Source organism: Arabidopsis lyrata (assembly GCF_000004255.2).
Source record: "Arabidopsis lyrata subsp. lyrata unplaced genomic scaffold ARALYscaffold_7, whole genome shotgun sequence".
In the NCBI taxonomy this organism is placed as follows: Eukaryota; Viridiplantae; Streptophyta; class Magnoliopsida; order Brassicales; family Brassicaceae; genus Arabidopsis; species Arabidopsis lyrata.
In genome coordinates this window covers 14580275-14606289 of record NW_003302549.1, presented here as the reverse complement: position 1 = coordinate 14606289, position 26015 = coordinate 14580275, and the positions used below count along the sequence as shown (strand labels likewise).

The 26015-nt window shown below is 32.7% G+C and overlaps 2 protein-coding genes and 1 long non-coding RNA gene across 4 annotated transcripts; all 3 read right to left on the bottom strand.

The window, feature by feature from the left end:
- Positions 1-129: 129 nt before the first annotated feature.
- LOC9304405 (protein ECERIFERUM 26) lies at positions 130-3247 on the bottom strand. Its single transcript, XM_021019089.1, has 2 exons — positions 2582-3247; positions 130-1225 (listed from the first exon to the last, which is right to left on the bottom strand). The coding sequence occupies exons 1-2, from the start codon at positions 3020-3022 to the stop codon at positions 389-391; spliced, it is 1278 nt and encodes a 425-aa protein (XP_020874748.1). The 5' UTR covers positions 3023-3247; the 3' UTR covers positions 130-388.
- Positions 3248-8480: 5233 nt separating this feature from the next.
- Positions 8481-10074, bottom strand: LOC9304404. The gene is made up of 2 exons (XR_002330820.1): positions 9529-10074; positions 8481-8673 (listed from the first exon to the last, which is right to left on the bottom strand). It is a non-coding gene; the product is annotated as an uncharacterized LOC9304404 (long non-coding RNA).
- A 6010-nt stretch (positions 10075-16084) lies between these two features.
- On the bottom strand, positions 16085-18072 carry LOC110226839. Of its 2 annotated transcripts, XM_021019614.1 has the most exons (3): positions 17488-18072; positions 17180-17394; positions 16085-17072 (listed from the first exon to the last, which is right to left on the bottom strand). In XM_021019614.1, exons 2-3 carry the CDS (start codon positions 17222-17224, stop codon positions 16749-16751), a joined length of 369 nt encoding a protein of 122 aa, XP_020875273.1. In that variant the 5' UTR covers positions 17225-17394; positions 17488-18072; the 3' UTR covers positions 16085-16748. The 2 variants fall into 2 exon arrangements, with proteins under 2 accessions (XP_020875273.1, XP_020875272.1); XM_021019613.1 differs by having other exon boundaries at positions 17180-18072.
- Between the last annotated feature and the right edge of the window lie 7943 nt (positions 18073-26015).

Below are 26015 nucleotides of genomic sequence, written 5' to 3'. Positions count from 1 at the left end.
TTCTAAAAAAAAATAACTTTATTATATAAAAAAAAATAGAGATCCTCTATATATAGAGCAAAAAATAAAAATCTATTTTGGAGTGGATTTTACTCTATAACAGAATATAAAGGTAAAAATAGAGGTAGGTTGGAGATCGTTTTACTCGTACTGTTACTGATCAAACCCACTATTACAAATACAAAAACAAATACATTGCTCTAGTTACTTTAAATAAATTATTTAATTTTACAACAACGTTACAAATTACAATCCAACAGAACACAGAGATAAATAAAATCACCAGAAACTTTACTGTTTTTTTAAAAAAGATAACAAACACTCACTCATCATCACTTCACTGATTACCACTTATAAGCCATTTGATATTTCTCTTCTCACGGCGCGATCAATTCAAACCAAACTTCTTAAATTCCAACTTTACCCTCTCAATCTCCTCCTCCGGCAACGTCACCGTCACCATCCTCTCCTCTGATTTCGCCGCCGCGTAAACAACCACCAATCCCTCCTCCCCTATCCCTTCAACATTACAATAAACCGACTCCGGCGACTTCCCCATCACTTTCGCCTCATACAAATCCTCACCACTCAGATCCAAAAACGTCAATTTCGCTCCATAAACAACAAAATCCAAATTCCCATAACAACTCTCTCCGATCTCCTCAATTCCACTTCTCTCATCCTTCGCTTCCCCCATAGCTTTCACCAATTCCTCCACCGTCGCATCCGCCACCGGAAAATCAACTTGAACTGAGCTTATCACCTGACTGTTTCGAATCGCGTTAGGTTTCAGATCGTTCGGATCCTTTTTGATGATCGTAACGGTCACAGGCTTTGGCTCTTCCCTAACCTTAGCTATGCATTTCCATATGATCCCGGCGGTAATCTCGAACACCGGAATCGGATCAGCTCCCTTCGCCGGAAAATGTGGTTGTATCTGATCGGCGACGACGATTTTGAAACAGTAATTCGCCATTTTCTTGTCGTTTGGAGTGACCCAGAGATCTCCAACCGGGTTGACCCGTTTAATTGAATCCGGGTCTTTAACCGTCGGGTTTGGACTTTGGAACCTTCTGTCTCCCTTAGAGAGTGTTGGGACATGAATCTTTTCGCCGGTAATGAGCTTAGCCCATAAGTTGAAGGCATAGAATAGAGAGAATGAGTCTCCTATTATATTGGCCCAGCTTAGGCCCAAACCTAATCCTCCGCATTTAAACCGGATCATCTGCGGAAATCAAACCGATATAAAATTCAGTTTCAAACAGATTTTGCAAACCAACATAAATCAGTTTCAAACCCATTCATTATAAGATGCAATCCGAGAACCAATTCCAAATTTTGGATATTTGAAAAGTTTTGAAAAATTTTCAGAGTACGTAGTTGAAATTGATCCAAATCGCCTAAATATATTAAAAATATATCTTTTTAACTTTTTTTTTTTTGAATAACAATGAAGTTTTGGGCTCAGACCGAAGACCAAACATCAAAACATTTTTTTATAACATTTTTGGATCGACAAGGTACGATCTACAGTCAATCCAGACTACGTGGGGTAACGAGACTGAATGGAATCAAACCCCGGTAAGAATGGTGGAGTCAAATGAACTTAACCACTTGACTAAAAACGCATCCCTACATCCAAATATTTAATATAGTTACTTTCTAAGTATCACTCGAACCAACGACCGTTTGAGATACTTTATAAGTTCGTTAATGTATTGACACTTTATTTTTTTAACTTTCACATTTTTATATATCTATTTTCTTGTATTTTTGGATCCACACATTTGGAAGTCACTGATCCATTTGGATCTAGATATTTGAAAGTCGGGTCCAACAAATCCGTTCCAATCTAGTTCACAATACAACTTTGAAAAGTCCGAATGTTTTATTAAATTTGGTACACCTACCTACACAGTGGCAGTGTGTTTTTCATGCAAGTTAATGGTACGAACAGGATCTTTCGTGTATTAAATTCTGTTGTGACAGTTCATGCATTAAATGTTTTAATATGTTCTTTGTCTTTCTTGATTAGGGCATATGGTTCGAAAGACTAGTGAAACCCAATATAGATTTCTAACCTAGATTAGGGAATAATTGCCTTTTTCTAACTCTATAAATCAGACCCCATCAACATGGTTTGTCATTTTTTCTTCTTCTTTCTGCTAAATGTTACAAGTGTCTATAGATGGAAATAATATACTCCTAGTGTTTTCTATACTTTTTTCTTTTCTTTTTCACACTTTTTTTTATTGATGTTATTAGCAAAGATAAATTGTGAGGAAAAATCAGTCCATCTCAATAAAAACACAAATTTTTGAAAAGTATACACATATTTTCTGTCAACTGGAGAACTTAAAGATTGAATAAATACTTGTTTTGGTAAAGGGTTCAAGATTGAATAACGCAAATACCATATCATGTTATATAGCCATTTTTAGACCTTTGGTATAGTTAAATATATATGTCTCAATCAATACTAAATGTGTGTATTATTTAGATAGAGAGAGAGAGCAATGCATGTGTGAACTAAAGGAATATACAAACTAAAGAAGAGAAAATTTTTGTAGTCAGATGATACCTGAACATAGATCAAAGGTGAGAACGTCAACTCCGGTCCAATTGGTTGATGGTAAATCAGAAACTCATCAACTGACCGGTCCGGTTTACTGAGCCACTCTTCCACCGTGAGATTGCATTGACCTTCCACGAAACGCGTGCCACAGTCGTTGCACTTGATGTACGGACGGCCCGAGTCTTTCCTTGAGAACCTGCCTGTGGTCCAAGCGATCTGGTCGAACAACATGAACATGGCCTCCTTCAGGTGTCTCACGGTTAAGTCACGTGCTGTCTCGGCTGAGTAAATGTAAGCCGCCTTGAGGTAGTGGAGCTTCATGGCTAGGTCTAAACCGGTTGGTTCGTGGGTCGTACCGGTCTCTGTCGGCCGGATCGCACCCACGGTCGATAACCGGATGCTATGAACCGGACCTTGTCCCTGTCCCCATTCTAGAGATCGACCCATGATGACTAAGTGGAGTTGGACTGATACTACGTGATCTTTGAAGTTAACAAGTCGATCGATGTATGTAACACTTCAACAAAGAAAAAAAAAAAAGCAAATTTGTTAACATAAATTATATGAAAATTTGCCTTTGTTTGGACATTTATCTCTCTCTCTTCTTTGTAATATAATCTTTCTAGGTGATGAATGTAATGTGATGAGGCTCTTGTGTTAAATAGAGAAGAATGATGGTGTTAATTAACTTGTTAATGACACGAGTAGGTGTGAAACTGTTTAATTAATAGCCTTTCTTTTTTCCCGATAAGGTCCATGACCAAAGGATCCAATTCATCGTTTATATACTTTTAATATTTATCAACTACTTCTTTTATGTCTATTTCTGCATTTAAAATAAAATTGCAATACCAAAATAAATCGACAAAAATAATACAAACCAACAATCTATTATATATGTATATATAATTTACGTAAATTATACATTATTTAGTTTTCTGATGGTTGATATACTGTATATACTTATTTATCTCGTGATTAACTTATACATATATTTTAGATTTGTTTTTGTTTTAAAACCATATACGTAGATATGATGATGCTGATGATGATGTCGTGTTAGTCGGTGATAGGAACGATTATCTTCCACTAAATTAATGGTAACTATTTAATATATAAGATTCTGATTTTGGTATTAGGAACAAACTTTAACAAACAAATACTCCACCAACAATATCGACATTGAAATGTGGAACAAACATTGACGTGGATGTCAAGTTAAAAGCAAAACGTTGGTTCTACGGGGTAAATAATTGTAAATTTCTCAAAGAAGAAAACTCTTGTTCTAGTTTCGATATACGGTGATAGAGAATATATTGATTTACCCTGTTTTGAGGAGACTACGAACCGGTCGCCCAAAACATTTTGGTGTATTTAAAAAAAAAATACTAAAACCAAGAATGAGCTGAAGTAAACTAATCATGCAGCCTGAAAAAACCATGTTAGAATTCGAACATCGATGTTCAATGCTTACTCGAACCCAGGTGACAGAAACTTTTCTCTTTTACTACTAGTGTAAGCCTCAGGACAACTTGGTTTAAACTGAACTAATTGTGAATTTTTTTTTATAATATCAATACCATCTATTAACGCGGGTGGGTGATACATTAATGACATTAACAAAAGCCACTAGAATGATTACATATCCTAATCAACTTTTATTTCACTTTTTATATATATAATCAAAATATAGTGTATGCTGGTTAGATGAGGAAAAAGCTATAGTTACGTTAAAAAATGGACTCATATTCCTTCAAAAAAAAAAAAAACAAAGATTCATCTTCTGTTATGCTTTATTAGTAAAACCAATTTATCTAATAATTTATCAAAGTTTAGTTATATATATAGAGAAAAGCAAAACTAAATCTTCTTACAGTTTTAAGATGAATCAAAAGGCATGAGGCCTAGCCAATTAAATCAGATGGCGAAAAAAAAAAAAAGCCAATTAAATCAGATTTTAGGATTTTCTGTTACAATGTTTGGGTTAACTTATATATATATATTAACTACTAGTCATTTAATCTTATGTTAGTTTAGCTAACTATTTTGCTCAATATACATCAACTATTCCATTATGTTCTAGTGGTCCAGAATTCATTTTGTGGATCTAGCTAGTTCAGAGTTCAAGTGAATTATTATTCCCCTACACTTACAAATTTCAATCATGGATGAGTGTAGGGTATTTTTTTAACAAGATCCGAATTAAACAAAGTTTGCATGACAGCTCGGCCAAACATGCCAGAAACATACACGAAAACAGACGACGGCAGATACTTTCTCAAATAAAATTAACTCCAAAAAAAGGCTACGTGTAAGCAACATGTGACTTCGTTCTCAAGTCATTAACTACACTTTGAGCTATATTAAAAAGCTCTATTGCTAGTAGCAGGGCCGGCCCAGACCTAAAGCCCAGCAAGCAGATGCTTTAGGCATCAAATTCTATATGTATTTTAAAGGGCATCAAAATTACAAAAGTGTCTTGTAGTCTAGTGGTATTTAGGTCACTTAAGGATAGATTGTTGAGGGTTCGATTCCTGGCAACTGTAAATTTTAATTTTTTTTATTTTTAGTTGTTGTAAATGGGCATCAAATTTTGTTGGGCTTTAGGCATCATGAATCTTTGGGCCGGCCCTGGCTAGTAGATGGATAATCAATTGTTCAGTAAGCTAACTAATTAAGGTTTAGAACGATTATTATATTTTACAGTTTATATGGAAAAATATCTGGATTTTTTATCATATAGTACTACCGGAAATTAATGTAGGTTTACCCAATTATTAAAGAAATATTTTCGGAGGTTAGGCTAAATTTTGTTAAACAGTCGACGTTTGTAATCATTTCATTTGTTTCTACTTCTAGTAACAAGAGTGATAGCTTTAGATAATTTCATGCACGGGAATAGTTGGTTGACTGATAATCGCATTTAATGCATTTTCTATTAAGCAGATTTAAAATTTTGTAAATATAGGAACCCTTCATAACTTCTTGCAACTTTATTTATCCAAGAAAAACAGTTGATGGTCTACTTTTCTTTTACTTGGCAGTTGGCAAATATTGTTTCTTTAATCATAATTTTGATAAAAAAATTTTATAAACCTTCTTTTTTTTTTGGACGAAGAAATTTCTATAAATCATTTTTCGTTTATAACTATAAAATTACGAGAGGAAAAGGTTGAAAGTACTTTTATTGATCTACTTATGAATGTACTGTCTTATTAAGTAGATCTATGCCAGATTAACGTTATAAATTAGTAACCTTTACGATAAGGTTTTTCTTTTTTTTGAAAGAGGGTTTAGCTTTTATTATAAGGTATTAAGGCTTGGTCTATGCATTTAACAGTGAAATTAATGAAGGTTATTAGTTGTATCTTGCGTGAAATGTGGTTGAACGAAATAAAAGACTGAAAATTTGGCAATATAATTACTTAGTTCACATATGCAGTCGAGCATTTGTCTCTTGAGCACTAGTTTCTATCATTTATTCTTTTTTTTTCTCCCTTATTTAGTTGTATCATCATGTCTATTAATTAAAACTCTAAAAACTGGCCACCGTAATTGACAGCAAATAAGGCAACCAAACAATAGACGCCAATCAAAGCCTATTTTCAAAGAAAGTGTAATTTTGAAACCCGAAAAGATAGTTTAAAGAAAAAAAATAGACCTATAAATAAAACTTACTTTGAACGAAAACAATATGATCGATGATATACGTTTGAATTGTTTTCTATTTGAATTAGATAACTCCTAGTTCTTGTAAGAACATGTTTCAGCTTGTTTTATCTTAACCCAAAATGGTAAAGATGTCTTAGGCTGCAAGTAATGTTGAAGCTTATCCAACAATGAGATTGAGTATGAATATCTTTGAAGAGTTCTTTAGTCGGCAAATTCCAAGCCTTTATATATGTTTTTGGAAAATATTCTTCCTCTCATACTAATTTTCCGGTATAATGGTGATTTGGGGATTCCGAACTCATGAAAACTTAGCACACAGAATTTGAGACACTTGCAAGAATTGAGGGGATAAGTTAGAGACTCTCCATGAAAGACAAATGCATATGTGTCCATGAGGGAAACTTGCTCTAGATCTTGTCAATTACTGGTGCATACTCCAAAGAAACCATGGAATCATTGGTGAAAGGTGTTGGTGCAGGAATTAGCACCTCCGACAATACCGGCTTAAACCGGACGAATTACGAATAAATCTGAGAATTCAGTTAAACCAGAGAATCCCGGTTAGGTCTGTTAATGGGTCAGAGAAAGGAGGTCGCCTGGCGAGCTCGACTCGAAGAAAGGAGATCGCCTAAACCGACTTTTTCGTTCAAGAACAGGAAGATTTTCCTTACAAGAAAAAGAGAATCGCGAAAAGAAAGGAAAAGCAGAAGATAAGGCCTTGAAGATTTGGAAGATTAACATATCTCTAAACCGCCTTAATTATGTATAAATAGAGGGGTTTGTCCTCTATTCAAGGATCCGCAATTTTACACAAAAACCCTAGTTTTTCCAATTGTTTTTGAGCTAAACTCTAACGTTGTTTCTAAGAAATCAAATTCACCCCTTTTATTTCGAGTCTTTGATCACAAATAGCAAGAGAGTTAATTGAATTTGTTTTTCCCCTTTAAAAAAAATTCATTGTGTGATTTTCTGAATTAACAAAAGGTAATCCAAGATATCAAATAAGAAAAGATGCAACAGAGATCTTTCAACATCCCAGAAAGTTCTAATTATTTTCTATGTAAATATATTTGGCTAAATACGCATTTAATGATGGGATGGTTGAAGATCCAAATCTCATGGCATAAATTCGTAGAAGTTCTGGATTCAATTCAATTTGGACTTTTGGACCTTCGCATAAGTGCTTTATCTGAAGTGAGCTTGCTCCTCTGGGTTTACTTACCTTCAGATTAGTTGTCGGGCTTGACTCAGAAACTGGTACTAAAGAATATATGTTAACATAACAAAACAACCATTTACATCACCATTGGTAAAGTATGTGGTTTCAATGCAAGAATTCAAATGTTATAGTCATTTCAACATATTATATTATCCTAGTTCAGTAAAAAAAAAAAAAAAAAAAAACTAAAATCTTAAGTAGTATTTTTTTCATAATCTATAACCTTACATTGTTGTTGGTCTCTCTACTAATTCATCTTCGATAGACTATCCACAGCAAAAAAAAAAAAGTAGTTCATCTTAAACATTTTAATATGCTTTGCAGCCATTTTAAAATTTGTTTATATCCATCAAAATCAATATTTTCATTGTACAAAATGAAAAAGAGCTTGATAATATCAATACTACTGAAAACGGACACTTAACAATTCATGAAAAAAAAATCACAATAATGATTTATTACTATAATTAATTTTTTTTTTCTGAAATAAAATCTCAGATTTAATCCATGAACAAATATCAAAAACCAAATGTTAAAATTTCAAAAATAGAAATGATTGGTCTTTCACTCTCTTTCATGAAAATACCATTTTAGATTCTCCCAAACAAATTAAACCAAAGATATTACCAAACTAAGCCAGAAATAAACCAGCTATAAACTCACTAATAAATACCTTAGAGCATGATTATAGATACTCTCTTAGAAATAGATCTTAGCAATATTTAAATAATTTATTTGTAAAAGTGATTGTTAAGAGATAATATTTTTGAGTTAAGATTTTTGTGTGATTAATGGTAGGCTCTTAACATGTGGTTCTTAGAGAAAAAATATTAAAATAAAATTTATAATTATAGAAAATTTAATAATTGTTGCAAATTAAATTTACAATTATAGAAAATTTAATAATTGTTGCAAATTAAATTTATAATTATAGAAAATTTATAATTGTTCATGATGTATATGTTACACCTAGAATAGTTTTTGTCATGCGAGACGAGAAAAAGAAGACACAAATATGAAACAAAATCAACTCATTGACCAAATTATATCACAATACAAAAGGATATTACCACAACTTTAGATTACAAAATGAGAATTGCAGGTAAGAAAAGGATCAAGCCTACTCTGCTTAAGTCGCCTTTCGATTGACTTTCAAGTATGGTAGAGCTCCGATCACATTGTCATAGTCGCTCCGGTTCACTTCGGTCTGCATTATAGAAGCAGAATACAAAGCTAAACATGTAAGAAAGAAGAGGGAAAAGAACAGAGTAGTGAAGTTGCTAATGAACATAGCCAAAACAAGTAATAACTTGAACTTGTGATCATCGTATTGATGCCATAAGTTTTTACTTTCCTGTTTTTACTAGTTAATGATAATAGATGTCTCCCTAAATCACATTTCTAAGTGAACCGTGCATTTACTACCAATTCCATTCAACAAAGACATTACACCAATCAAGAAAAGCAAAAATCTTTGCTTTACCAATTAAAACCTTCTAAAGCTAACATGAACTTCACAGTTTCAGTAATCTTAAACTTCACTAGATATACTCTTAAGTCTTAACACTATGACACCAATAGACACAAGAATAACCAGTGAACCGATCAACCTGAGAGACATATTCAAACACTTAAAGAACATCATATAATTGAATTCAGATCATTCTGATCTTCTCATTACCAAAACCTGCATCGGATTATCACATCATCAAGCAATAAGACATTGATTCCTTTTCACTTCTTCTTGTCCATTCATCTAATAAACAGAGCAAAACAGAACCAAAGGTTAGAATCTTATTAATCAATTTTCATGACTTTCAAGTCTAAATCAAGATAGAATCTTTAACTAGTGATGCTGATAATACGATTAATCACTCAAAGATTCAACATCAGATTCTACTACGACTAAAATCAACAAAAATCCATCAAGATAATTCAGTTTATCACAAACGATTCAAGACTAACAATCTGTATCATTCATTTCTCGATAAATCTTCTGTTTGATGCCAAATTAGAGGATCAAGCATCGATACACAACAAAAATTTGAGATTAATAACTTACAAAGCAAAATCTTCATTGAATTGGAAATTGCAGGGGAAAAAACTCTTAGAAAGTGAAGAAGGAAAGTGATACTCTGATACGAGCGGTGGCATCTTGACCGGATTGAAGAAGAACAGCGATGTCACGCCTCATTTGCTTCACCACAACTAATCTCTTGTTCCTTAGAAGCTTTATCCGAGCCACATCCATCTTCGCCGCCGTTTTGCTTTTCTCCGATGAAAAAAAACAAGAATTTCATCAGATGCTTAATCTTAGTCAAGCCAAGATCGGAAATTTCTCAGACACAGATCAAAATTAATCATCTGTTTTCGCAGTCGGCAAAGAGAGAGATCAAAATTTTGCCGAATTTGTGAAAAGAGAGAGCCCTCGACAACCACCGTCGCTGGGGATGATGAGGTCACGCGGCAACGACGGCCAGAGGTAAAAACAGAGCCGATTTCTCCGATTTTGGGTCGATTTAACGGAATCGCCTTCGTTTCGATTTCATCGTTGAAATCGCGAGAGAGAGAGAAAGAAGAGAGAGACGGCGAAAAAAAAGAAGAAAACACGATTTCGTTTTTTTTGGGGTTTATATATTTTATGCTTCGATAGCTGATACGCTGACACGTGTCCACCTCTTAACTTTGTTTTTGTTCCTTAGCTAAGGAACGTTTGTTAGACTTAAAGCACATTCCAGATTAAATTATATTGAATTTAATCTTAAGAAAAACCTAAGATTTCTCTAAGAACCCTCCTATAATCATGGTCTTATGCAGTTTCAAAGTTTTTTCTTTTGTGTAGTAAAATTAATGTTTACTAGTCAGTTTGAAATGAGTATTGAAAATAAAGAAATAAATCAAGAAATAATCATATAGAAACTGAAAAGGATGTAACATATAAAGAGGTGCCTCATATATTGAAATTGGTTGCACATTAATCTATAACCGTGAATAACGTTGATATCAAGATAATAACAATCAATCAGGACCACTACACACGGTTTGCTAAGACGAACTTAAGAAGATTGTGAAGTAAGATTGAGACTATTTTTGATTTTTACATGAATATAACGATCCATCATTTTTCCAGAAGCAATTAGCAAAAATGACAATAAATTCATCAGAAATTAGAAAAACAGTATTGATGTGACCACAAACATTTATTAGACGATTTTAACTGTTAATTATAGGATGCACAATTTTGTTTTCTAACATGTTATTTCTATGTGAATACACAATACATAAATTATAGTCCATAATTTTATTTTTTACCATATTATTTATAAATATGGTATTTTGTTTTCTAATCTAGTAGATTTGTTTTTCCATTACCTAAACATCCACAAATTAAAACAGACATCGATATTAAAAATCACAAGTTTTTTTTTTTAAATGACATGTTATAATTACGAATTTGATAAGAAATGAAAAGTAAAATTATTCAAGAATTGATTGTTGTCTCCTCATTGCTATTTTGCTAATTTATGTTGAAGTTATTGTAATTTTACAAAAAAAAATAAAAAATTAAGACACATGTTTGATTTCTTGTGCTTTTGCTATTTTGCATGCTTATGTTTTCGATAGTTTGCGAGTTCTGACTAACAATTTTTTTTTAAAAATTAAGATTGGATTACTATGCACATATATAACCCTCAAAAACAAATATGATATTTTTTGTTCTATTACTAATAAGTAAACTTCAAAATGTCAAGTGTTATATAAAAATTGTTCATGGCTTGTTGTGCAACCACAATACCCATCTGTTTCCTAACAAAAGTTAGAGTGTCCATTTTTCTTTTTTTCTTTGAGCAGATTTCTAAATACACATGTGACATGTATATGCGAGGTCAGCGGAGAATTTAGTTAATTCTATATGTAAACGTTATTACCTAACTCTAAAAACGGTCACCACATCCTTCTTCATGCTATAACCACCTGTAAAATGGGAAAGCGTCAGTTATGCCACAAATTGAGAAAAAATGATCTCGCCTGCCATTCATTAATCTGAATGCCACTCATAATATGAAATTCCTCAATTACTCTTAATGAAATATATCAATATATTTAATTCAAAACAAAGTAAAACAAGAATATATATATAAATTAAAGTGGTCCCACATATAATAAAGTCGGCCTGACACGATAAAATATTAATAAAATTTATGTATTATAATTACAGTTGCACGTACGTTTATCTTCATAGTTGTACTTTGACGATTTTTACGTATTTGTAGTTGTACCTTAATATAAATTTTTATGTTGTAGTTGACCACGAGATTTTCTACTTTTAGTTATCATTTAGAAGGTTTTAGTAATACTATTTTCACGAAATCATGGTTTTTTCCTTTTTGGCATTATAAGAGAAAGACATCTCTTCTTTGCTCCGTTCTGCTTCTCCTCATAAACCCGAGCTCAGCTCGCCCGCCTATCTCGCTGGTCGTCACTTCTTCTGATCAGATTAGAATCAGACATATGATGAATAGTATAACTAAAAAATAATAGGACAACTGGTACAAATGATACAACTGTAACATTTTGTGTAATTTGTAATTATGTTTTATTTTATTTTATTTTCATGAAACAATGAGGATACCAAAAGTATCTTGAAATGTAAAAAAACAAATTTAAATCAATAAAATATAAATTTATAATTTTTTTAATACATATTCTTGTTTTCACATAAAACACTTCTTATATTGTAAGGAAGACTTTGTAAGTGGTCCCTCTCTATAATACAAAAGTTGTGAAAACTATGATTTTGTGCAAATTTTACTATAAAAACCTCATAAATGATAATTAATGGAAAAAAATTATATGACCAACTACAACATAATAATGTATATCTAGGTCCAACTAAAAATACGCAAAAATTATCAAAGTACAACTATGTGGATGAACGTACAACTGTACATATAGGGACAACTATGATTATAACACACAATATTTTATTAATATCCCGCCGCCAAAGATATTAATAAGTTGTGAAAACTATGATTTTGTGCAAATTGTACTATGAAAACCTCATAAATGATAATTAATGGAAAAAAATTATTTGACCAACTACAACATAATAATGTATATCTAGGTCCAACTAAAAATACGCAAAAATTATCAAAGTACAACTATGTCGATGAACGTACAACTGTACATATAGGGACAACTATGATTATAACACACAATATTTTATTAATATCCCGCCGCCAAAGATCCGCTTTACCACACGTGGGATCTCTTTGGATACTTTTCAAAAGTTAAAAAATTTTGAAATTTCTCTTAATTCCTCTATTTTTTTTTTAGTTTTTCGGTGGAGATTTTTAATCCAATTTTATTTTATTTTTGCAATTTTTTTACACACGTAGTTATACTTTAATGTACCAGTTGGACCAAAAATCATTACTTTCTTGTATGTAACCCAGAAACGTAGTTGTACCTAGATATACCAATTGATTCTGGATTATCAAATGCTCCTGAAGCCATTGTTACATAAGGTTCACCGGTTCAGTGTGAGATGCAGACCCAAAAGCATCCTCGGTAGCAGAATGATTGTCTGACATATTGTAATCTTCTCCATGAGAAATCCAAACTGAATAGTTAAGCATGAATCCTCGGTTATATAAGTGGTTCGTCACGGTCATCTCAGGCAACATTTTTCCATTCTCACACTTAATACAAGGACAAAAGATATTTTGATAGCATAACTATAACAAACCAGAGATTTTATGCCGATTTTGATACTTTTATGCTTTCACATCAAGGCATTCTTTAACCTAATCTATGAGCCTATATATACTTCCATCCCTAACCTCTCATATCATCATCAATCACAGCCTAAACACCCCACTATACCCTAAATTCATTCTCAAACAATGGCGCCTACATTTGCTTACTACAGAAGCTCAAATTAAGAACTACACTCTTCAGGAGATAGAGAAAATTATGTTGTTTAATGGAGGAACTATAGAAGATTTTGAACATTTTCCTAAGCCTACAAGAGAGGGTAATGATAATTCAAACCGTCTACTTGTTGATGAGTTGAGATATAACCGTGAGAATCCAACTTGAAAGAAAAACATGCAGAATGGAGAGAGATGCTAACGCCTGAACAGAGAGGTATATACAATTAAATAACTGGGGCAATTTTCAATGATTTAGGAGTTTTTTTTTTTTTTTATGGTTCTGGAGGAACATTAAAAACATTTATTTGGAAGACACTAGCTGCTGCTATTAGATGTAGAGGACATATATGTCTTAATATCGAAAACACTTGTAATCAAGAAATTGAGATTAAGGTAATCAAGAAATAATATAATATTCAACTAAATGTCGAAGAAAACGACATAAATTTATACACAAAAATAGAAATAATACATCTAAATAGGATATAACACACTTAGCCAACAACAAGGTCATCAAACAATTTTGGAAGACACCACCAAAAAGAAAGCAAAAATATAATTATGATACGAGAAAATATCAAACAATCAATGATAAATAGATCAATTTGGATGTCAATGTGGTTACTTTTTTTTTTTTATCAATACCTTGTAATTCCCAAAAGGCACATTCAGTTCTACTCATACCAATCATCTTAAACTGAGAATTTTCAGTACATAAGCCAATGAGTGTTTTTTTGTTTAAAGCTTTTAAAGAACTTGGACATTTCTTTGACATCCCATTAGTTGGACTGATTATAGCACAATCTTGCACAAACCCGGAATAGACGAAACTATTTAAACAATTTATATAGTAGTGATCATTTGTGTGTGAGAAACTAGTTGTTGTTTCTAAATGGAAAATAACTGAAATCTCTGCTAAAATTTCAGAAATGATAAGCTCTTTTATAACGTGAGATTTTCGTAAAAAATATATTTTTTGAAAACTAGTTTTCGTAGTATTGTTTTAAACACTGGTGCGTAAAAACAAATACTCGTTAAGGAACCCAATACATAATTTCTTCTATAAACGTAAAAATAAAATATAATATTCTTTTGTTCCATTGCTAAAAATTCCAAAGTATCAAGTATTGTATAAAGATTGCTCTACCACAATATAATTACCCTTCGTTTTTGAGCAAAAATTAGTGTGATTTTTCTTTAACAGATTTCTAAATAGACGTGTAATAAGCTAGATCGCATATTTGCTGCTCTAAAACAAAAGACAGACACATGTGTTCAATAATGGTTTTACCGAAATGGGGTGTTAAATATATATGGCATTTATATATTTTGACATTATTGAAAATAAAATGTCTATATATGTATTAATTATAATCCATCCGTTTCATAATATAAGACGTTTTAGGTAAAAACACGCCGATTAAAAAGATTTACTTTTTAAAAATTCAACCAATCATAAAAAAGACAGAATAATATAAATAATCATAAAATATTAAAGTAATACATAATTTGTATTGAAACTCGAAAATGACTTATATTGTGAAACAAATTTTTTTATCCAAAACGCTTATATTATAAAATGGAGGGAGTAGCGGAGTAGTTCAATAATCAAATAGCTAAAAAAACTTCAACCACAAAGTTTATGCGAAATAATTATAAATTTTTAAAATACTAACTAGATCCGGATCCGCATTTACTTGCGAGATTTTGTTAACATGATAATTTATATGTATATTATTGATGTCATTTGAGCTTAGAATTTGAGTATACCAAATTAAATTTGTTAGGATTATGAACAAATTATTCATAATTGAGAAATAATATGACTGAAATGAATTTGAAAGTAAACGAACACAATCGATAGATAAAAGAATGAGTTATGTTTAGTTTATATAAAAATTTAGTCGGATATTGGATGGATGAATTATATTGAGCTGGAACTGTCAAGGAATAGGGGCTGAACTGAAAGAGAACTTCTTAAAGGATTTATGGAGAGAGCACAAGCCGGATATCTTATTTTTATTGGAAACAAAAAAATGCCTTTCTTATTTAAAGAAATTCCAAACTTCTTTTGGTTTTAATAATTTGTATTCAGTTGATCCTCGTGGTGCTAGCGGAGGATTAGCTTTATTTTATAGTAATGAAATAAAATTGGAGATTCTTTATGCAAGCAATCGAATTATTGATGTTAAAGCATTTTTTGGGAAACAAATAGTGTTTATGTCGTTCGTTTATGGTGATCCTGTTGCCACAAAACGCGAAATGGTTTGGGATAAAATAACCACTACAAGAAATTAATTTTATTGAGACATAATATTTCGTCACTATGCCAACAAATCCGTAACAATAAAAATACCGTGACGAATTTGTGACTAACTGTAAACGGTTGCAATACATTCGTCACAAATTTTTTTCAGTATCAAAAACGTCACAAACATTGTGACGTTATATTTGGTAACTGTTTTGTCACAAACATCGACGAGAAATAAAAGTAACAAAACTGTCATATTTACCGACTGTAATTAGAGTCTTAAAACCGTCATATGTCGTGACTATCAAAACGTCACAGTTCTGTCACTAATTAAAACGAAAATATAGTAACTAAATCGTTACTAGTGATGACGAAAAAATCGTTGCTTTATCGTCACATCTACCGACTAAAAACATCGTCGAAAAATCGTCATATGTCGTGACTATCAAAACGTCACATTTTTGTCACATATGAAAACGGAAATATAGTTACTAAATCGTTACTAATGATGACTTAAAAAGCGTCACAATTATGTCATTTCTTACAACGGAACTATAGTCACTAAATCGTCAAAAGTTCCGAGTAAATCATCGTCACCAAAATGTAATACTTTGTGACAATCATACCGTTCCAAGACTGTCTCTAGTTATAACTAAAAAGACGTTATCAATCGGTTCTCATTTCCAACTATTTAACCGTCCCAACTTCGTCACATTTTATTACCACAAATCAATCATAATCTTTCATAATTAAGAAACTATTTGACACTTATATTAGTCACTATCTTTACTAAATTATTTTCAGAATCTGTGATTTTTTCTCCTATAAATTTTCATATATAGTTGATTAAAAAAAATTAGATTAATAAATAAACTGAAAATAAATTACGAAAGCAACATCTAATTTAAAATTGTCTAAAAAGAAACAAACGTGATATGGTCTAAAATGAAAGCAAAGTGAAGTAAATAAACCAAATCAAAGTAAAACCAAATAAAAACCAAAGTCAAGCCATATTACATGGTCTAAAATGAAAGCAAACAGAAGCAAATAAAACAAATTAAAGTAAAACCAAATAGAAACCAAAGTCAAGCCATATTACGTAGCACGAGAAAATGGAGAAAACCCCATGGGAGCTTGTGGAGAAGAAGAACTTCCTACAGGTGGAGGAGGTGGAGCTGATGCATCTAACCCATTCTGACGTGCAAGAGTTTGAATTAATTGCTCCACAGCTTCGAGTCGAACAAGCACATTAGCTTCACGACTCTTTTGCAGTTCAGCTTCTAGTTCTTTCACTCGGAGAGTTAATGCTCCCACTTCTTCAGTAGCTTGAGGGGGAACTAGGGAACCATCTGACATGGAAACCCCACTTTGAAGTGATCCAAGTCCAAATACACGACCTTGTTTTGATATTCCAGCAATCTAGAAAAAAAACATAAAATCATGAATATTGACAAATTTTAAAACACAAACTCCTTCAAAGATCCAAGAAAGCAAAGTAGATTCAAGTGAAAGCAAGTGAAAGTTACCTTGACATAGATTTCATTTTTCTCTTCTATGCTAAGGGAATCCATTGTCAAAACCTCTCCATTGGAGGAATCCGCTTGTGTCAAGCGTTCAAGAAGACATTCATCATATATTGTTCAGCAATTAGTCTTGCTCTTTCATCAACATATGTTCCATCAGATTTTTGGTGTGTTGCTCTCATCACAGCAATGAAGGAAGAGTCTTCATTATTCGCTTCCTGAGAACAAAACAAAAAAAAAGTAAATAACTCTTATGAAACGTTTTTAAATAAAACATAATTGTTACCAAAATTAAAAATAAAATATATTACCAAGACATCTTGAACTTTAGCATACGAACGTGAACCCGCTCTGTGACAATGTGGACCTAAACCATCACGACTATTTAGTCGTGAAGAACGAGCTTTTTCACTTTTTTCTTTGGCTTTTGGAGTCTTCCAATAAGCTACCATTACTCTCCAATATTCAGCCAGAATCCATTCAGGTTGTTTTCCTTTGGACTTTGCAAGACTAACCATTCCTTTGAGGCGAGCAGCAGCAAGGGCATCAAAGTTGGCTTTAACTAGATGCTCAATCGAGGCATCCCACTCAAACCTTGTCTAAAATATATCTATGTCAGACATGTATTAAATAAAAAATAATTTCACAAAAATAGTTTACATATAACTAACACACACCTTAAACGTTGTAAATCATGCATCTCTATAAAATTGCGGCACTTTTTTCCAGCTATACCAAGGTCCCTGAAAACACTCTTCAATGATTTTTCTAACACGCGTTGACACTTCGGTGTTGTTTTTGAACCTGATGCATATGTATTTAAATTATATTTACAGTTTATTTTGTTACATTAAACAATGAATGAAACAAAAAAGAAAGAACAATACCATTTAGCTCCATTTCTTCTAGAGGGGTGAAGCACTCGAATATCATATTGCACAGGTGCAATTTCTTCTCTCTGCTCACTTGATTCAGCGTTTGCAGTTTGAGACAAAGGTCTTTGAGAACCAACAGCTTGAGAACTCGATCCTTGTCCATATAAACGACCGCCAATGTTTATTGGTGGACGCATCTATAATTGACAAACAAAAATAATATAAATAAATTACACTTAGATAGATATACATATAATAATGGAATGTTATATTGTTGATACAATAATTATTGGCATGTTATGTTATCCACGTACGCTTTTAACAACAACAAAATTCATTTTCATAATTCGGTTGGTCATGACTAGGCTTTCGTATTAAAAAATGCTTTGTGCGTTTATAAATTCTGTAGCATCTAAAATTTTCATCTTCACGACTCTTATATCATATTATATAAAACAAGTAGATCAGATTAGCAACTTTACACGGATCAACAATAATTATATTCTATTCAACGAATGAATACAACAAAACGAATCATGGAGAAGAAATAATTGTAACAAAACCAAAACTCTAGAGGATTAACATGTACAAAATTTATACCTTAAAATCAAAGATGGTGGCAGAGCTAAGGGAAGAGGGTCTGAGATTGTTTTTGATTGAGAAACTAATCGTTGTTAGGATACGTACGGTTAGAGGAAGGCAATAGATTTGTTTATATAGTTGGTGAAAATTTAGGGCTACTGTGACGTTTAGTATTTTACTTTAGTCACAATAAAATGAAAAAAGTTTTTTAGCGGGTGTTTTTGCCGCACTTAATCAATTCTTTATTTTCTAAAATGGTAGTGTTCCACGATCTAAGGAGATATTTTCATTTATATTTTCTAGTTTTATTATTTCGAAAATATTATCCTCCCATTTTATTAGATTTTTTCTAAATCTATACATATCTACAATATTTTTAACCCAACAATAATTAAAAAAATTTGGTTAATATATTTTTAGAATCTAAACTATTCCATCGTTAGTTTGTTAAGTTATCATCTTCTCAACTCACTATATAGCTACAATCAAAGTCTTTCATATATTAACAAAAACGAAAATATATGTAACTAAAAAATGAAACGAGAAAGCAAATCACAAGATGTTCAACCCATCAGCTTGATAAATCCTCACAAATTTGATCTAAATAAACCGTATTATGACGAAGAAGAGCTTCATCCCAAGGAAGAGCTGTTACAAAAAGAAAACAAATCAGAAAATCTTCAATCTATCAACAAGACAATTTCTAGCACCAGTCGTAATTTCGATCTCAACAAGCCATATTATGACGAAGAAGACTTGTATCCTCCTGATCCACTGAAAAAAATGATGCAGCTTTTGCTCCCTAATTATTCTAAGGTTTGGGTTATCTTTTAAATTCAATGTGATACAATTCAGTCAAAATATTTGATTCAATTCTTTTTATGTGGACAGTGAGTATTGCCTTGAGAAGTTTTGGTGGAGAATCTCAACAGATGAAGCATTATAGTTTTTTTAAATTTACGTATGTTTTTTTATAAAACATTTGATATGATTTATAATAAATGTATTGAGCAAAGATCTTCTTCTTCTTCTTTATCTAGCAAGTTACGAGATGGGCTACGTGAACGCCCGGGAAAGTCCGGACGTATCCTGAACAACCCAAAATCAGGGTATACCTCGTTAAAATGTTTCCATGATTCTCCATCAGACGGATGAGACATTTCCCCGCTTTTCACCGAGTGTTCTGCGTGCCATCTCATATCTTTTGCAGTATTATCAGATTGATACAATCTCTTTAATCTGTCGGTAAGCGGCAAATAAAACATCTGGCGATATGCAACTCTTTTATGCCCAAGCTGAGTAGGACGAAATCTATCTTTGTCACAGAACTTACAATTCTCTAATGATGCATCATCTTTCCAAAAAAGCATGCAATTATCTTGACAAACGTCAATTTTTTGATAAGGTAAACCTAAAGACCAAATAAGCTTCTTTATATCGTAGTACGATTTCATTGACTTGTTACCTTCGGGCAAATATTCTTGCATCATTTCACAAATTGCGTCCATACAATTTTGAGAAAGATTATAATCTGTCTTCAAACTCATGAGTCGAGCTGCTAAAGATAGTTGTGAAAGACCTTCTTTACATCCATCATAAATTGGATTTTTTGCAGCATCCAAAATATCATAAAACCTTTTTGCTTCAGCATTGGGCTCTTCTTCTATGTTTTCACCAAATCTTGATTCTGGATTATCAAATGCTTCTGAAGCCATTGTTACATAAGGTTCACCGGTTCAGTGTGAGATGCAGACCCAAAAGCATCCTCGGTAGCAGAATGATTGTCTGACATATTGTAATCTTCTCCATGAGAAATCCAAACTGAATAGTTAAGCATGAATCCTCGGTTATATAAGTGGTTCGTCACGGTCATCTCAGGCAACATTTTTCCATTCTCACACTTAATACAAGGACAAAAGAGTTTGCTTTTCTCAAGAAATAAAGGCTGATTCTTAGGAAATCTTATAAAAATTTTAAATTCTTGGTAATATTCTGTTGAAACGTCATTAGTTCTGTGATCGATTCTTTCATACATCCAACGTCTTGTTGCTGTATTATTGTTGTTCGACGACATTAAATTAAACCTACAATATTAAAAACCATTTATCAGAAAAGTAATAAACTATATATATGAGAAAATTATTAGTATTAGAAATTTACGATGTTTTAAGGTTAACGTGTTAGCAAAACTGAAACATACCACAGCTTTTAGAACAGAGCATGAGACAAGTGAAAACTAAGCATGAGAACAAATTTGACGAAGTACTAAACCAGTTTGACTTTTTCTAGTGACGTGAGGGAATCAAACACTAATTGATATGAGAGAAGACACATAAAACAATTTATTTCTTACTTGTAAGAGAAGACACATGTGTTGATATGAGCAAAACCTTTATTACTTGTAAGAGAAGACACAGCGCCGTGGGCAAAACCTTTCTTCCTTTACGAGCACTTCTAGATCAACGTAACGTGGGCAAAGCTTTTGTTAATTGATATGATTTTTAATGTGTTTATAAGTCCTTCCACATAAACAAGATAATATATATGTTGATTGATAAGATTCCTATTTTTACTAGGATTAGAATTAAAATTAAATATATACTTTTAAAGTTTATCTAATAAGAAAAATAGTCTTTATCTCATCTAAAAATATTATAACAAAAATACATTAAGATAATAACGGTTTCAAATATTTTTAAATAAATGAAGATGATAACTTTTTAAATGTTGTTAATTAGTCCACATTGGGACGAAATTGTAACAAAATTACGAAACTATTTATAACAAAATACTTTGTCACTCATTGGTATCAATTCATGACTACTATTTAGTCACTCTAATGTCACAAATTGTGACTCCCATATTCGTTACAAATTCGTAACTAATTTGTGACTATAGATACGTCACAAAATCTTCACACTTGTTTCGGTCATAAAATCGTAATATTTTTGTCGCTAATTGCCACAAATTTTGGTCATGATCTAAACCGTCACAATTTTGTGACAAAATTACTACGAAATTGTGACAAATATATTTAGTCACAAAAAACGTATCAAAAAGTCACAAATTGGTGACGTATATTATTAGTCTTAAACTTCGTCTCAATAAAAATAATTTCTTGTAGTGAACAGAGTTGGGTTCTAACCGGAAAAAACCATGGCTAATGGTAGGTGATTTCAATGAGTTGACGGGAAATCATGAAAAAATAGGTGGTAATTTACGATCAGCAGCATCTTTTGTTCCTTTTAATCTTATGATTCGAAATAACGGTATGTTAGAATTTCCATGCTATGGTGAACAACTATCATGGAGAGGTAATAGGAACCAACAGATAGTCAGGTGCAGACTGGATCGGGCATTGGGAAATGAGGATTAGCATAACTTTTTTCCTTATTCAAAAGTGGATTATCTGGATATGATTGGATCTGATCATAGACCGATTTTATTGAGTTGTGGGAAAAATTTGGGTAGAAGAAAACGTCAATTTCGATTTGATAAAAGATGGGTTGGAAAGGATGGCCTTACTGAAGCCATAAATTCAGGTTGGAATCGAACAAGAAATTTTAGAATTCCTGTTTTTGTGGATAAAATAAAGAATTGTAGAAATTCCATTTCATGGTGGAGGAAAAATAATATTCCCACGGGTCAGGCTAATATCTATTCGCTTAAGAGGGCTTTGGTAGAGACAAAGAATGATGACTCGATTCCACAAGAGGAAATAAAAAGAATCGAAAGTAAATTAAAGGAAGCTTATCATGAGGAAGAAATTTATTGGAAACAAAATAGCATAAATTTTTGGTTAAAAGTGGGGGATAAAAATACCAAATACTTTCATGCTTCTACAAAAAAAAGAAGGGCGAGAAATAAGATATCAGGTCTATATGGACCTAATGATGTTTGGGAGGAATCAGAAAGAGGGATGGAGGAGATTGCAACTAATTATTTTAAAGAACTTTTTAAGGTCTCCAATACAAATGGAATTCCTGAGATGGTAAATGAAGTTTCTCCAATTATTACGGAAAGTATGAATAGGGAACTAACCAAAGAGGTTACCGAAGCAGAAGTTAGGAAAGCTTTATTTTCAATGCATCCAGAAAAGACACCATGTCCAGATGGTATGACAGCATTATTTTATCAAAGGTTTTGGCATTCTTTAAAGGAAGATTTGGTAGGATTGGTCAGAGATTTTTTCCGAACTGGACGTTTTGATAAGAGAATAAATGAAACAAATATTTTTTTAATTCCAAAGACGGAAAGGCCACAGAAGATGGCAGAGTTTAGGCCAATAAGTCTTTGCAATGTGAGTTACAAAATAATTTCAAAAATTCTTTGCTTGAGGCTTAAACACATTTTACCTCGGCTAGTCTCTGAAACATAATCGGCATTCGTTTCTGGGAGACTTATTACAGACAACATCTTATTAGCTCAGGAAATGTTTCATGGCTTACGGACTAATAGAATGTGTAGAACGGATTTCTTGGCAATTAAGACAGACATGAGCAAAGCGTATGATAGGATAGAATGGGACTTTTTAGAGGCAATTATGACTCGGTTGGGATTCAATTCTAATTGGGTTTCTTGGATCATGTGGAGTGTTAGTTCGGTCTCGTATCAAGTTTTATTGAATGGGGAACCTAGAGGAAATATCATTCCCAGTAGAGGTTTAAGGCAAGGTGATCCCTTATCGCCTTATTTGTTTATTTTATGTACGGAGGTACTGATTGCAAATATTAAAAAGGCGGAAAGGGAGAAGAAGCTGACAGGAATTAAGATAGCGAAAAGAAGCCCAGCAATTTCACATCTGCTTTTTGCGGATGATAGTCTCTTTTTCTGTAAAGCGGATTCAGAGCAATGCAAAACGGTGATGGATATTATTGGGAATTATGGTAAAGCTTCAGGGCAAGAGATAAATCTTAGTAAATCATCGGTTATGTTTGGTAAGCGCGTAGCAAACCAAAAAAGAGATCAACTTAAAAACACCCTTGGAATCAGTAAGGAGGGTGGCATGGGTACCTATTTGGGTATACCAGAGAGCTTAGGAGGCTCAAAAAGTAAAATCTTTAATTATGTCCGGGAAAGACTTAATGAACGGATTAATGGCTGGTCAGCTAAATTTCTGTCGAAAGGTGGGAAAGAAACAATGATCAAATCAGTGGCTTTGGCACTACCAACCTATGTTATGTCTTGTTTTAAACTACCTCAAGAGTTAACTTCTAAGTTAACAAGTGCTATTTCTAATTATTGGTGGAGTTCCAATGGGAGAGATCGTGGGATCCATTGGATAGCATGAGAAAAAATGTGTAAGGATAAAGAAGAGGGAGGTTTAGGCTTTCATTCCCTAGACATTTTTAATGATGCCATGTTGGCTAAACAATATTGGCGTTTAATCCAATATCCGAACTCTTTAGTAGCTCGGGTGCTACAAAGTAGATATTTCAGGAATATTCATCATTTACAGGCAAAAAAACCAAACTCTCCATCATTTGGATGGAAGAGTATTTTTTCTACTAAAAGATTAGTTGAAGTGGGAGCTAGATGGTCACTAGGATCGGGTTTCAATCTATCGGTATGGCGAGATCCTTGGATTCCTGATGTTAACCCACGGCCCGCAAATGGAAGAGGAAAAACATTACTTCCAAGCTTGATGGTTAACCATTTAATTAATCCGGTTACTAAAGAATGTCACCTTCCTATTTTACAAGAATTTTTGGATCCAGTGGATATTCAGTTTATTAGGAGATTGGCTATTAGCAAAGTTTATAAGCCAGATAGGCTTATCTGGCATCATACAAGATCGGGAAGATATACAGTAAAATCAGGCTATCGGGTTGCTAGAGAGATGACAGAAACGATCGAATGGGGCCCGAATTATAAGAATTTACAAGCACAAGCTTGGAAAGTCAAAGCCCCTCCAAAACTAAAACATTTCTTATGGCAAATTGCTACGAGATCTCTAGCAGTTACTTCAAAATTAGCACATCGAGGGATCCAATGTGACTTTCACTGTAAAAGGTGTGAGATGGCAGAGGAAACAATAAATCATGCTTTATTTGAATGCACTCATTCTCAGAAAATATGAGAATTATCCGATATACCTACGGCAATAGGTAGTTTTCCTCTAACCTCGGAATTCTCAAATCTAGATTATCTTTATTGGAGGTTACCATCTAATCTAGATGGGGGAGAGAAAACTTTCAGTTATGCTTGGATTTTGTGGTTTATCTGGAAAGATAGGAATAAAAAGGTTTTCAAGGGATTACAATCTGAACCCAGAGATATTTTAAATCATGCTTTGAGTGAAAAATTAATGTGGGAAGAAGCTCAGTTGGATCCGATCGAAACTAGTTCTACTACGGAAACTTTGGAACGACCGATTCAATCTATAAGATGTCGGATTGATGGTTTTTGGAAAAAATCAGATCCAACAATGGGTATAGGATGGTGGTGTTTTCAAGGAAATGATCAAACGATACTGCTCGGTGCAAAGTGCCTTCGGAGGTGTCCCTCCCCTCTTCACTCGGAGATGGAAGCTTTAATTTGGGCTATGAAGAATATCCTTTCAAGAGGGATCGATTGTCAGGTGTTTGAATCAGACTGCTCGGAGTTAGTCTCGATGATACATTCACCGGATGAATGGCCTGCTTTCTCCAATCTTCTAGACGAGTTTGGTTTTCTCCGTGTCTCTTTCCCTTTCTTCTCGCTTTCTCTTATTTCTCGTTTATGTAATGTTCAAGCGGACTGTTTAGCCCGTTCTTCTAGACTTTTATTTTCTGAAGTTACTTTTGTAAACTCTACTCCTCCTAATTAGGCAACCAATCAAGGAATTATTTATTAATTAATGTGTGGTTGACAAAAAAAAAATTACATTTACATAATTAATTACAACAGAGTAGTTAAATAATCAAATAGCTGAAAAGACTACAACTTGAGAAAGTTTAAGCGAAATAATTATAAATTCTTAAAATACTACTAATTTTTTTTTTTGGTAAGACTTAAAATACTACTAATTTACTAGATTAATAATGTTTCTTTTTTAAGTTTTTTGTTTGTTTGTGAAAAATCATTTCTCTTCGATTGGCCCATCAACGATAATTATCCGTTTAAACATGAATTAAAAAGCCCGGATGCAATATAGCTTTCCAAGCCCAATATTAAAGTCTTATTTTTAGCAATATAAGTAAATCAGATAAAATAGGGCGAAGAAAACTAAAAACCCAAATTGGATAAATCCGAAAAAACATACTAGTATCTCTACGGCGACTACATCGTACACTCAAAAAAAGATTACTACCACAAGAACCGATTTACACACACTCTGCTACGTGTACACTTTCTAATGTTATAGTACACAGTAACCAAATACACGTACACACAGCAGATTA

What these genes read in the sequence shown, in the direction of transcription:
- LOC9304405 (XM_021019089.1), bottom strand. Translation starts at nt 3,022, where the DNA reads ATGGGTCGATCTCTAGAATGGGGACAGGGACAAGGTCCGGTTCATAGC. An exon ending in CACCTTTGATCTATGTTCAG is followed by an intron (nt 1,226 to 2,581) that starts GTATCATCTGAC and finishes TGATTTCCGCAG; the next exon opens with ATGATCCGGTTTAAATGCGG.
- LOC110226839 (XM_021019613.1), bottom strand. Translation starts at nt 17,224, where the DNA reads ATGGATTCCCTTAGCATAGAAGAGAAAAATGAAATCTATGTCAAG. An exon ending in AAAATGAAATCTATGTCAAG is followed by an intron (nt 17,073 to 17,179) that starts GTAACTTTCACT and finishes TTTTTTTTCTAG; the next exon opens with ATTGCTGGAATATCAAAACA.